We start from the raw sequence: 13,851 nt of genomic DNA, 5'->3' as shown, positions 1-13,851 counted from the left end.
TGACCTGCCTGGGCTGCGATCTCGAGATTTCCAAGGCAGCAGAGGCGGAAATGTTCCTTCTCCTCCACAGTGGCCTTGGCCTAGATTTCCAGCCAGAACAATGGGTCTAAGATGGGGCTGGAGGTTCTTCAGCCTGGGGGACGGGAAGGGCCGCAGCCGGGGTGGGGGGGGGCCTGGAGACGTGGATGGGCTCTCTCGCCGCCCCACACTGCTGGGTGTCTTTGAGCAGACGGCCTCCCGCCCCCGCCCCCGCCGGGGCCTTCAGGGCCCCCCGGCTGCGCTGGCCACGAGGGCCTGCGTCCCCATGGCGCATGGAAACCTGTGTCAAGTACGTGCCGCCTCTGGGCCTGTTTGTGTGCATCTGCTGTGGCCCGTCCCCCACCCCCGCCTCCGTTTCTCGGGACTGTTTGGTTGAAACATTCCAGTCTTGTTCCAGCGGAGCCGAGGGGAAAGGGGCTTTGGCCAGCTGTCAGCTGGAGGGCTGCGGGAGCTGGGCCTCTGAGAGCGGGTGTGGGGGTGGCCACGGCCACTGCAGCCAGTGAGTGACCAGGCCACGCCTGGGGCAGAGACGAGAGATGGAGACCCGGGGCGGGGGGGGGGGGCGTGTGAGAGACACACACGCCAGGGAGGCTGCCAGAGAGGCCACGATGAAAAGGGGGGGACGCCGAGGCGGACACAGGACAGCTGGGGGCTGAGAGAGAATGCATTTGGAGACATAACGAAATAAAATCCTGAAACCTAGAGGCTGAGACGCTTGTGGAGAGTTAAGGCAGGAGAGCGAGGCCAGGGGACAGGGAGAGCGGAGGGGGGAGACCACGAGGGCGGACAGCAGCCACCGAAACGCCCGTAGAGCCAGCGTTCACTGCGCACAGCTGCGTGCCAGGTGCTGTGCTCAGTACTTTCCTAGCTCACCCGGTTCCTTCCGGGGAGGGACCAGAATTATTGCCATTTTACAGCTGAGGCGACCGAGGCTCAGAGAAATTGTAATCTTGGGAGGGTTGGGAAGGATGTTCCATTCATGGAGTAAGGGGGAGGCCAGAGAGGACTGGTTCGGAAGGGTTCAATGTGTCAAGTGGTAGCCCAGTCTAGGCTACCTCCAGTGACGGGGAGCTCACTACCTCAACTTTGCCCTCCGTTGTTTTGCTGTGAATGCCTGCCCTGAGAACGTGGTCCTGACCTGACCCTCTGCCTACAGCTGGGCGTGTGGGTGTCTCAGGCCCTAGCTTCTGCCTGGAGAAGAAGCTGTTCGTGTAGAGAGACGGGCAGCCCTGAGCCCTCCCGCCTGCCCCTCGGCCTCCAGAGGGCTCCTCCCTGGGCTGGGCCAGCCCCAAGGCCCAGCAGGGGGCCCCTCCCCCGGGGGTGGCTTCCCGGAGGGAAGTGACCTCAGCTTGGGGGCACCCAGGCCCTGACGGGAAGGGGGTCTGTGGGAGGCAGTCATGGGACATCCTGTCAGGTGGGGGGAGCCCCGCTGCACGCTGGGGCCTGTGACGAGGGCTTGGGTAGAGGATTAAGCATGAATTGAGCACCCACTGGATGCTGGGCCCCAGTAAGGGACTTTACCGAATCCTCCACCAACCCAGAAGTGCCGTCATAACAACCGTTTGCGCTCCGAGAACACATTTTTGTGGCACACGCCCTCTCCCTGACGCACTCCCCTCCCCCATCAGCTGGTGACCTGCGTAGCTGGCCGACTCCCAGGGCTTCTTGGGGAGGCATGGGCGGTCCAGCTGGGGCCGTGGCTGGAGCTGGGATTCGAACCGCCATCGACGGGCAGGGTGTCACCCCTCCTGCCCTGTGATCGATGAGCCCGCAGTGTTCTGTTTCCCACCAAACGCTCCCGGGGGACTCGTCAGGCTGAGCGGCGGCCCATTAGCGGTTTCTGCAGGTTTGAAGCCGGCCCCGGCTCCCCAGGCCTGCTGCCTGCCAGGCTGGGGTGTTGGAGAGGAGGCAGGGGGGTGGGGGAGGCTGAGGGGCTGCAGGGCACTCAGAGTCGTCTCTGTTTTCAAGTGGGTTTTAAAATGCCCTCAGCCTGGAATTGGCAGGCAGGTGGCAGCTGGTTCCGCCCACTTTAGGGGCTGTGTGGGGGCTTCCCAGTCACCTGGCTTCCAGTCTACTGGGGATCAGCCCCCCGGGGCACAGAGGCAACGCCCCAGAGCAGGAAAGCAGGGGGTGGGGAACAGAAGGAGCGGAACAGTATTCTGCCCCCTGGACCCTGCGTGGCCCTGGGCAGCTGGCCCGACCTTCCCAAGCCTCTCCTTCCTCATCTGTGAGACAGACACAACAGTCCTAGGACTACTCGTAGCAGTGGAGGTAGAAGCAGTAAACACAGAGCACCTACTGTGTGCCAGGCACTGTGCTAAGTGCTTCCTGTGTATCAACTCCATGCACACACTCCTCTGCAGAGCAGATACCGTTGCTAGCATCGCCCTGTACACATGCTGAAGCACAGAGAGGTGAAGTGACTGGTCCAGAGTCACACAGCTACGGAGCTATGAAGCCGGCATTTCACCCAGCCAGACTGGAACTTCCCTCCACTTTCACTGCCGCCACCACCCCGGTCCGAGCCACCAGTACTGCTTGCCTAGACGGTAGCCTCTGTCCTGTGTCCCGCCTTCCACCCTTTGGACCCTGTAACACGTTCTCACACGGCACCTAGAAGGATCTTCCACAAACTCAAGTCTGACCACATCTCTCCTTTGCCTAACAGCCCTCGAGAGCTCCCCGGTGCCCTCAGGACTCAGTCTCAGCTCTTCGGCTCATCCTTGAGACCCATCCCCCAGGCAGCCTGCACAGCCGCACGCTCTCACCACACGGCTGTGCCTCTGCGCGCCTGCACATGCTGTTCCCTGTGTCTGGGATGTCCTTCCACCTGCCCACCCCGTTTTCCTTCCTGATGAGGTTCTACGCAGTCTTCCTGGTTCAGCCCGAGCACTCTCCCTCCTCTTGGCCTCATCTCCGCCCCCCGTTGGAGGGACCACTCCCTTCTTGGGGCTCCATGGCAACGGGTACCTGTAGTACTCCCGAGAAAGCCCAGCGCTCGCTACACACACAGGCTTCTGTGGTCTCTCCAGCCTGGGAGCCTGTCACAGGCCAGACTGGCCTTCCGCCACCTCAGCATCCAGGAGCACAGGGAGGTGGGCACTTGGAAAATGCTAGCTGAATGAATGAATGAGTGAATGAATGAATGAGTGAGTGAGCAAGTGAATGGCAGTGAATGACCAAATACACATGAGGGCACCTGTGTGTGACCAATGACTGGGCTGGAGATAACAAGTTGGCAGTGAATGCGATTTTCGTCCGCATACGATTTACATTTTAAAAATATAATGACGAGGCATTTACAAAACTGCGGTGGACTCACTGAAGTCTGGATTTCAACGATCCCAAAATATCCAAAGATGCGGCCACGGGAATCGGCCCTCTTGGCAACAGTTAGCAGAAGCTGAGTCACAGCGGCCTGGTGCGTGTCCTTAAGTGTTTACTGAGCACCTACTATGCACCGGGTCCTAGAGAACCACAGTTGCGAACCTCTGCCTTCCCAGACACGGCACACCTTTCTATAAGCTGTAACCCTCTGAATTTTCAGCCTCTGCTTAGGTGGGGAAAGTGTGTCCCAGATAGACAGACAAGACAGACAGAGACGTGGCCCAGGTCACCGACAAGTTAGAGCTGCATCTTGACTCCAGGCCCCTTGCCTTCCGTTCCCACGGTGCCAGGTGACGAGCACCTTGGCATGAATGAAGCTTTGTTCCCCGGGAGAGAGGAACCGAGGAGGGCTCCTCAGCGGTGCCATCTCCGGTAAGCGCCCTGCTTCCCCTGGCATGCTCTGCCTGCAGTCAGAGGGAGAGGGGACAGGGGCTCCGTGGCGGCGGGGGCCCAGCCTGTCACCGGGAGAAGAGGTGGCTCTGCTGCGGCTGCTGGCAGGACTGTCCTGGCCGCTGGCACTGCCTCCCTTGATTGGCTCGTCCTTTGTTCTGCATTTCAGGGCGCTCGGAGCCCGGGCCTGGTGCCAGACTCCCTCTGGTGCCTCATCACCCGCCTGCCACTACTGCCCGGGCAGGTGGAGGTGGCACCCAGAGCTGCTCCAGAGGGAGTGTGGGAGGGACCCCGAGAGGGAGAGGCACCGGGCCAGAAGGGACGCGGCCACACAGGACCCTGGGGAGACTGGACCCCAGCCTGGCAGCTCCCGGGGCTCCAAGGTCAGGAACAGCCCCACATCCCGGCACCTCTCTGCGGCTGTGTCTGGCCTCCGGTATCACACCTATCACCTCCCCCGCCCCCCACCACACACAGAATCTGTGTCTGTCCTATTCACTGTGGCACCCCGGTGCCAAGGACGGTGTCTGGCACACAGCAGGTGCTCATTAAATTCCTGCTGAACGAATGCACACACACTGACCACAGTCCCACGGGGGACAGGTGATGTCGTTGGACCCATATTACAGAGGAGGAAACTGAGGCTGAGGGGCGAGTGTGGTTTACTCAGATTCACGTGCCCCTCCCCCACCTTCCATCCCGTGAGAGCAGCTGGGAAGCCAGGGGTCTGGGCCTCACCAGCCAGGCTCCCGGAGGCAGACTGTGCAGATTCGGGGCCCCCTGTCCTCAGTGGGTATCAGGAAGGGGCAGCTGGGGGTTGGGGGTGTCGGTGTCAACTGGGGTGCTGGGTGGGCTGGTGGAGGGGAGGCTGTCTGGGGACCTGGGGGCTGTCCAGAGGCTCCCACTGAGGGTGATGCAAGCGTAAGCGGGAAGAGAGAGATGCAGAGGCGGGGGGAGGAAGGGCTCTGGGCACCCTCCACTTACGGACAGCCCCACACTGAGGGGGAGGCTGGGGGCCCCACTGTCCACGGCCTCCACAGTGCCCAGTGCTGCCCTGTCACCGCCCATGCCGGCCCCTGCTCATTACTCCACATCCTCCACGTCCTCTCGCACCTCCCCAGTAGCACCCCCATGGCACCCCTTGACTATCACCATCTTCACCACCCTCCACACAGCACCCCTGTCCCCTCTCCCCCTAGCAGGCAGCCGCTGTTACCCCCCCATCTGGCCCTCTCTCATGCCCCCCACTCCACCTCACCGTTAATAGTCCCAGTCACGGCCCCCACCACCTCCCTGCCCACTCTCAGGTCCCGTGGCCTTCCCTATCACCTCCCCGCCCCAACCCCCTCTCCCATCATGGCTGCATCACCTCCGGCGTCTGCAGGTCGCTCTGCCCAGCTCCCCTGGACCTGAGGCTGGGGGGCTGGGGGAGAGCAGGACAGGGTGGAGAGAGGAGAAGGGGGGCAGGGAGTGTGTGAGTGAGTGTGTGTGTGTGTGTGTGTGTGTGAGGTGGGGGGCTGGGAGGAGGACCTGACCAGGGCTCCCTCACCCCCAGCCCTGCTGGAGTGGGCCTGGCGCTGGCGCCGCTGTCCAAGGTGCTGGGACAGCCGGGCCTGGGGTGGGTCGGGAAGGTGGGCCTTGCAGACCTGGCTCTGAAACTCTGACCCACCTCTCCCCAGCTTGGGCAGGTGGCGCCCACCCTGGGCGCCTCCGCTGCGCTGTGTGTCAGGTGGGGTGATGCCGGCCGGCCGGGTGGAGGGAGCCGGGCGGGCTGTCAGGAAGTGTCTGCATCAGCCCCTGCTGCCCGGCCTGCGCCGGCTCTGGCCTCCAAGGACCCACACTAACGAGGCTGGCTCTGCGGCGTGGCTCTGGGTCCCGCGGGGCCCAGCCACTAAAGAGCAGCAGCTGGCGGCCCAGCCAGGCCCCGAGGGACCCAAGAGGCCTCCCTTAACCCCTCCCTCCTCCTCCTCTCTCCTCTCCCAGCCTCCCTGTTCCACCCAAGCCTGAGGTCTTCTCCAGGACCTTGCAGATGCTGCTCCCTCCACCTCAAAGGGTTCCTCAAACCATGCAGACCCTCGAGGGACTCCTCCTCCAGGAAGTCCTCCCCCTCAGAGGCCTGAGGCACACACTCACTGCCCACATCAGCTGGCCAAAGGCTACCTGTGCCTCTCCTATGAGGCATGTACATCTTTCCCCGACTTGTGCAAGAGTGTAAACTATGTGCAAAGCAATATTCTTTGTGCTTTACCTGCCATTATCACATTTAGTCCTTGTGACAACCCTCTTGGGTGGGGACTGTTCTTATTTCCATTTTCAGAGGAGGGTACTGAGGCTCAGAGAGGTTAAGAGTCTTGCCCCGGGTCACGGAGCCAGGCCCAGGCTGGAACTCGGGTCTCTATCTGTGGCCTCAGGAGTCGGGGGGCTGGGCTGCCATTCCCACCATACGCTCTGCCTTTGCCGCCCTGGGCCCTGGAATCAACCGGGCAGGGGCCCTGTCCTTCTCTCCGAGTCCCCGGGACTCAGCCCCCGGCCTGTGCTGAGCAGGCACCGCCGACTGTCAGATGCAAGTGAGGATGAGTGTGTGGTGTCAGAGGAGGCTTCCGGAGCAAGCTGAGCAGCCAGCCGCCCAGGGCGGGGGTCTGCAATGGTGGCAACGGAGGCAGTGTGGCAGGTGGGGATGAAAGACACCCATGCACGGAGGCGTGGGACCTGTGCCACCACGGGGCAGGCACCTCCCCACCCAGACACGCAGGCTCCTGCTTGCCCTGATGCCAGGCCCAGCTCCAGGGGCCTTCGAGCCTGGCTGGGAGCGGGTCCCCAGGGGCCCTGTAATGAGGGAGCTGGCCCTGGGGGCCTCTGGGGTTGCACTGGCTGTCCCTGCCTTGGTGGACACCCTGATAACAAGCCCCAACAGAGGTGCCAAGGGAGAAGGGGGAGGGGCCTTTCTCAGCCCAGCACTGAGAACTGTCTGAGAGGCCTAGGTTCCAGGTCAGGATGGGTTGGCTGTGTTACCTTGGGCAAGTTACTCACCCTCTCTGGACTTCAGTCTTTTTTTTTTAAGATGGTATTAATTATTTGAGAGAAGGGGAGGGATGGTGAGAGGGAGAGAAATATCAACATGTGAGAGATACATCGACTGGCTGCCTCTCATGTGCCCCCAACTGGGGACCTGGCGCACAACCCAGGCACGTGCCCTGACAGGGAATCGAACCAGTGACCTTTTGGCTTGCAGGCAGGCGCTCAATCCACTGACCCACACCAGCCCGGCTGGGCCCCAGTCTTCTGTCTGTGTCATGACCTGCCTAGGAGTCTAGACTCCAGCAGTGCTTGCCCTGGTGGGGACGGACTGCCCCTCCATCTGGGCACCCTGCCCAGTCCCCCGACAGCCTGAATGAAGGTGTCTTCAGACAGGATGTTCCCACGACGGCAGCGGCCAGGCCGGAGTGGGGCCCAGGCCACCCACAGAACGGGGGATGCAGGCTGGGGAGAGGCTGACGCCGGCCGCCACCTGTGACTCCAGCCTGATGGCCTGGGAGCACAGGCACAGCTGTGTTCTGAGCCCTGGGGACAGCACTGGTGGGCAGTCCCCAGCCCGGCCTCTCCCAGCCTCAGCTGTCCCACCTGCAGAATGGGCTTCCACGGTGCCCCCAGCAGCAGAGGGAGAGGAGGCTAGGGGGCCCCAGTCAGGCGGAGAGGTGGCCCTCCCCTCTGCCCCCGGCCGTGTGAGTCCACGGCACAATCTGGAAATTGCCCGGGAAGCGGCTCAGTCCCATCTCTGTCCAGCTGTGGGGACCGGGTGGAAAATCCAGGCTCTGGGTGAGGTCCTGGGCGGAAGTGGGAGCGTGGGGCGGAGGTGGCCAATGACCCTCGGGGAAGCTGTGGCCTCACGGGGGGACACCACTGGGAGTGAGCGCAGATCACGTGGCCCAGGGTCACAGCATTTCCCCTCCACGCGGCTCCGGACCTGCCTGCCTTCAAAGGGACCTCACACGCCGTGGGGAGCAGTACAAACAGCCCAGGAGGGGGGAGGGGAGGGGCCACCGGCTGAACAAACAGCAGCCCCAGGGGACCCGGCCTGGCCCGGCCTGGCCTCCCCCCTGTGGCCGGAGCCTGACCCCTGGGCTTCCCTTTACTGGCTGTGTGATGGGCGTGTAGACAGGGCATCGGTGGGTCAGTGGTGTGCAAACGGGTTGGTGGTGCGTATGTGTCTGCACACGCACGTGACCCTATCCCAGCATGCACCACAAGGCATGTGTTTCTGCATATGCCGCGCCGGGCGAGCCGTGGCGCCCGCATTGACCCACCCCACAGGGGCAGGTCAAGAGCAGGAGAGGGCAGGGGTGGCCAGCTGCGGCCCTCGGGCTAGATCTGCCTCCCGCGGGCTTTTGCACGGCTCGAGGGCTGAGAGTGGTTTTTACATTTTTAAATGGTTGAAAGAAGGAAAAATATTATTTCAGGACCCGTGGACATTAGAGGAAGCCATCCAGCTTCGGGAGGACACGGTCGCCTTCAATCACACACATCCCACCCTCGGCTGCTCTGACACCGCGACGGCAGAGTCCGGCTGTTTCCACGGAGGCTGCGGGGCCCACGGAGGCGGGACATCTACTCCCCGACCTTGTCGGGATGCCCACTGGCTCCAGTGTGAGGGCACTAGCAGAGCGGGGCCTGCAGCTCTACCCCCAGCACAGAAGTGCAGCCTCAGTGAGCTGACCAAGAATTTTACAAGGAGCCCTGGCTGACGTAGCTCAGTGGACTGAGCGCCAGCTGTGAACCAAAGTGTCACAGGTTCGATTCCCAGTCAGGGCACATGCCTGGGTTGCAGGCCACGGCCCCCAGCAACCCCACATTGATGTTTCTCTCTCTCTTTCTCCCTCCCTTCCCTCTCTAAAAATAAATAAATAAAATCTTTAAAAAAAGAATTTTACAATGAGAAAATCTAGATAGAAGCTGTGTCCATTTCAGGACATATATGCAAGCTTTGGGTTTCACAGCCTTACATGGTTTTGTGTGCGCGTGCGTGTGTGTGTGAGAGAGAGAGAGAGAGAGAGAGAGAGAACCGTAATCCTTTTAAAATTCAGAGTCTCCCACTCTCCTGTGCACCCGTAGTACTCAGCACACGCTAGGCAGGTGGCGGGCGATGAGTCAAGGTTTGTGGGATAAGGTAACAGCCTCGGGTCTCTCCATCAACCCAACCACCTGGCTAAAAACAACGTGACGGTTGCCCATTTCGCAGATGTGGAAACTGAGGCCTGGACAGGACAGGACCCCTGCCCAAAGGTCTTCCCTGGACCATCAACATTGAGGATGAGGCGTCCTCTCTTGAAGTTTTTGCTCCTGGGAGGTGTGGGGCTCACACTACCACACGTCTGGTGGGGAAGCGCCGTGCCCACCCCTCCAGTACTTTTCCATCATTCCCGGTCCCTGCCAGCCCCGCCGGTTCCCAGGCCTTCCTCCCTCGCTAGGGGTCTGGGCAGGCTCCCAGGAGCCCGTGGTGGGGAGGAGGGGGTGATGAGTGCTTTTCCTTTTTTTCCCTTTTCCGGCAAACAGGGGCAGGTGTGGAGTGAGCGGCTCCGGGAGGGGGTGTGAGGAAGTGACTGAGCGCCTGGGGGACCCAGCAGGGCTGTGACGCGACAGGACTCAAGTGGGGGCGCTGCGAACCGAAAAGGGGCCCTCAAGGGGGGAATCAAAGACAAACTGGCCAGCGAGGCAGCGAGGGGGCGGGGCTGGCCCCTCTTCTGGGGAACCCCGTCCGCAGCCAGGCCCTGCGCATTTCCCACCCAGCACTGACTCTGAATCTGCAGACCCCCGCACACCCGGCCGGTGAGAAAACCCACCTCCTTCTGCGGCCAGACCCCTGCCTTCCACCGGAGAAGGTCCCAGGGAACCGCTGAGCGAGGGTGGCCGGCGGTGCGCCGCCCTCCTCATATGTCAGGGACTCGGTGCCTCTCTGGAAGGAAAGGCAGGAGGACGCGGTGGGGACGGGCTCGACACACATAGAGCCCTTTCCGTGGCTGCGCAGGCCACGCCCCCGCCTCCTCGCGTTTCCCCTTCCTCCCAGCCGCGGCACCCTGGACACGGTGGACTTGACTGTACTCCGCTCCTTCGCACCACAGGGCCTTTGCACGGGCTGTTCCCTCCGCCTGGGCCACTGCCCGCCTCGCTTACTCCTCGGACTTCCGTTCCAATATCCCTTCCTCAGATGAGCCTTCCCGTGACCTCAGCCCCAGGCCAACCGGACTTTTGTCCCCTTCTCACACCTGAAACTGATTATCCGTGTTCCTTTGCGCCCCGACTGCCCCGGGACCCCCTGCCTGAGTCCTGCGGCGGTAAACCGCCCCTCTGCACCCTGTCTGCCCGGCTCCCCGCGGGCGCCTCGTGCGGAGCACGGGGTTGCGCACGCAGCGGAAATCAGTAAGTGATCGTCCGAGGGCATGAATGGAAGCTTGGCACCACCAGTGGCGGCAGTCGGTGCCTGGAGTTACGGAAATGTCGATGCACGGAGAAGGCACATCAGTAAACCGGATTCGCCCGGGTCTCCACGCTCGGCGACCACTCTGCAGGCACCGAGCGGCGTCCGGAGCAGCGCCGCCCACCAGAGCTTTCCGCGGTGATGGCGGTATTCTGGACCCGCACCAGCCCAGGCCTCAGCCACGAGACCCACGTGGCTGCTGAGCACTTGCAATGTGGCTAGTGGGAGCCGGGAACGGCATTCTCAATTTTAGTTAATTTTCATTAACATAAATTTAAATAGCCACAGGGGGTACGTGGCTGCCAGATTGGATAGGACGGCCCTCCTGTCTCCAAGGCTGCGACCACACGCAGTTGTGCCGCCCGGGGACTCGCAGGAAGACCCCCACACTTTCACCGGCTGGTCCCCGGGATCACACACGACGAGGATTTTTTGGCAGCCGCCATCCTCCACAGCCCACCACCACGCTCGTGACAGAGCCCACCAGGCAGTGCCCACTCAGGGAGATCCCCACTGGGACGGCGCGTCTCCAAGACAGAAATGCCGGGACTGGACCTCCCCTGTTCTTATGGCCACCTTCCGCAGGACCACCGACCACCCACCCTGCCGCCAACCTCATCCTCCCCATCGTCGCCACTCCCTCTGCCCACCCCCAAGACCACCGCCAACACAGCCATCGGCGCCGCCACTTCCAAAGTCAACTCTCCCGCCGGCATCGCCACCAACACGGTCTCCCCCACCGTCGCCACCCCACCCCGCCATCACTGCCACCAGCACCCCTTCGCCCCCTGGCTCCCCCAGCATCACACCACCCCAACGCCACTGACACCCAGAGCCAGTGCAGGAGCCCAGCTGCAAGCTTTGGCTCTGGAATTCGGCAGCCCGGGCTCACATCCCAGCTCTGAGTTTCAATCACTTAGCTTCTGTGAGACTCAGTTGCTTCATCCGGAAAATGGGACTAATAATAACCCTACTCCAGTCATAAGACTTAACTGCCTGGTTGTGGGACAGAAATCCAGTGAGGACGTCCACGGAGAGTCCTTCTACTACGGACACTGAGTGCCAGCGTTCTACGTGCTGTGCTCAGGGCGCACAGTTGTATTTACTCCTGGCGTGGAGGGCAGAGCTCTCCATGCACCCGTTTCACAGATGAGGAAACTGAGTCCAAGAGAGGTAGGTGGTGATGCAACTCGCCAAAGGTCCTACAACTAAGAGGCTGGGGTGGAACCAAAGTCTGACGCTGTGCCCAGCAAGGCTGTCCCTTTTGGGGGGAGGGGTGGGGAGGGTGGACTGGCCCCCTGGCCTTCCTGAGGTTCCAGGCTCCCCCCTCAGGGACACCAGGGGATTTCGGCACCCCACCGGGAGGGCGGAGCTGGGGCTGGTGGCCTCCAGCGGCCGGGGGGGCGGGCGCACTCACCGGTGTCCTGACGGAACTGGTGCATGGACTGCAGGTCGATGATGTAGGGCACCAGCTGGCTGTCCACCTGCCCCAGGACCACGGAGCCGCGAGCGTCCTCCTTGAGCACGTTCTCGATGTGGTGGCACACGGTGGCCGTGTAAGGACGCCAGCGGTTGTGCTCGTTCAGCCACTCCCACACCACCACCCGGGCCACGTTCTGCGGCGGGAAGCCCAGCCCGTTCACGGGCATCATGACACCCTGGCCTGGCCGTGACATGGCCGCTGCTGCCTCTGGGGCCAGGACCCCCCTAGGGCGGCCCAGCTCCTCTGGGCCTGGGGGCAGGAGGGGCACGACCTCTCTTCCTGGGGGAGGGGGGGCAGCAGCTCGGGCTGGCCGGCCTCCTTTCTGCCTGCCTGCCTGCCTGTCCTCTGTGGGCCCGGAGGCCTCAGTTAAGCGAGGGCAGGGCGGTGCTCCAGGCGCCAAGGACCCCTTGCCGACAGAGCCGTCTCCGATCGAGGCTGCTGCTCCACAAAGCAAGTGTCTTTCTTAGCAGGGGGAAACGTGGCTCTGCATTTCTTGGATCCCACCGCCGGCACAGGGGAGTGAGGCAACGGCCCCTGCTCTAGGTCCAGTCTCTTGCCCGCTGGTCTCCCGTCCTTCTTCCCGGTCAGCGCAACTGGCCTATCACCCGCGAGGCCCGGCCCAGCCTGCTGCTCTCTGCGGCGCCCAGCCAGCCCTCTGCGTCCCAAACGGCAACTGCGTCCCAGACCCTGCTCCCGGCTCCAGGGAGGCTGCTGGCCGCGTCTGGGGTCCGCCCCCCCGACGGCTCCTGCTGAAGGGGGCGTCCCTGCCCCCCTGGTCCCCGCTCCACGGTGTCCTGGAAGGCCTGGGTGGCTGAAGAACGCACGGGGGAGGGGTGCGGCGCGTGTCCCCGGTCCGCCTGCCCGGGCTGCGGCTCCGGAGCTGCGCCGGGGGGCGAGGGGGGCGGGGGCCCGTGGGCACGCCCCACCCCACTCGTGCTCGAGACCTGCCTGGAGACAAGAAGGAGAGAGGGCCCTTTAAGAATAGAGCGCGGCACCCCCTCCCCCTTCCCAGGAGAGCGATCGCCTGAGAACAATGGGGAACCGATGGGGGGGGGGACAACAAGGGGGCTAAGGGGGGTCGCAGCCCGCGTTCCCCAGGGACAGGCCTGAAGACAGGGCTGCAGCCCGGGGAAAGATTTTCCGACACTCTCTCCTGCGACGCCCCCTCCTCAGCTTCCCCAGCGCTCTCCTCCCCCCAGCCAGGGATGCAGGGTGCGCGGGGGTGCGCGGGGATGCGCGGGATGGGGGGGGGGCGGTGCAGGCGCGGCCCAGGCCCCTCGGGGGTCGCGTCATTGAGGAGAAGCTGGAACTGGGTCGTCGCTGGCTCCCGCCCTGGGGGTAAGAGCCCCCTTGCCGAGCCCAGACCTCCCCACAGCGCGCACGCCCACCCCCCCCCCCACCCCCAGGGGCCGGGGGTGGGGTCCCGGAGCACCCCGCGCTCTCACCGCCTAGCCGCACCTCGCCTCGCCTCTGCTCTCCCCCGGCTCGCGCTTCGGCACCGCCGCCTCCTGGGCTCCCCCCGGAGTGGGAGGGAGCCGCGGTCCCGCCTCCGCTCCTTTTCCCTCCCTGGCCCCACGGCCGCCGCGCGCAGGGCGCTGGGCTTTCCACGCGAGGACAGACTACGCCGCCGCCGACCGACGGACGCGTGAGCCGGCTGCCGGACGCCGGGATCCCGCGGGTGGGAGGCGGCGGCGGCGGCGCTCAGGGGAGGGAAGGAGGAGGGGGGCCGGGGAGGAGGAAGGGGCGGAGACAGATCGCGGCCGTAAGCGCCGCCGGCGCTGACACGCGAATCTCTGGGGCGCCCTAAATCCTCCACCAGGCCCACCTGGGACCCCAGGAGGTCTCCTTACCCCCGGCAGGGCGCAAGGCATGGAGTGAGGTGTCTGTTGGTCACCTGCTTGCAACTTGGTCATCTGTGCATTCCCAGTCCAGGGCCTGGCACACACTAGGCGTTCAATAGATGCTCGGATGAATGAATAGGAACCAGAGATCGCCTACAGAAAGATCTTAAACCATTCCAGACCAGTCTTCTCTTCTCCTTCAACTACTCTGGGCGGGGGAGTGAGGTGGGACTGGCAAG

General features: G+C 63.4%; 1 protein-coding gene across 1 annotated transcript in view; it reads right to left on the bottom strand.

The window, feature by feature from the left end:
• Positions 1–13,478, bottom strand: part of DTX1 (deltex E3 ubiquitin ligase 1) — a 34,776-nt gene extending 21,298 nt beyond the window's left edge. Inside the window, exons 1-2 of the mRNA XM_028527802.2 lie at positions 13,217–13,478; positions 11,706–12,719 (exon numbers count right to left, since the gene is read on the bottom strand). Of these exons, the coding sequence (XP_028383603.1) occupies positions 11,706–11,964 (259 nt within the window). The 5' untranslated portion in view covers positions 11,965–12,719; positions 13,217–13,478. The remainder of the gene's footprint in view (positions 1–11,705; positions 12,720–13,216) is intronic.
• Positions 13,479–13,851: the final 373 nt, after the last annotated feature.

Source organism: Phyllostomus discolor, chromosome 13, assembly GCF_004126475.2.
Source record: "Phyllostomus discolor isolate MPI-MPIP mPhyDis1 chromosome 13, mPhyDis1.pri.v3, whole genome shotgun sequence".
In the NCBI taxonomy this organism is placed as follows: domain Eukaryota; kingdom Metazoa; phylum Chordata; class Mammalia; order Chiroptera; family Phyllostomidae; genus Phyllostomus; species Phyllostomus discolor.
This window is presented reverse-complemented; position numbering and strand designations above follow the sequence as displayed.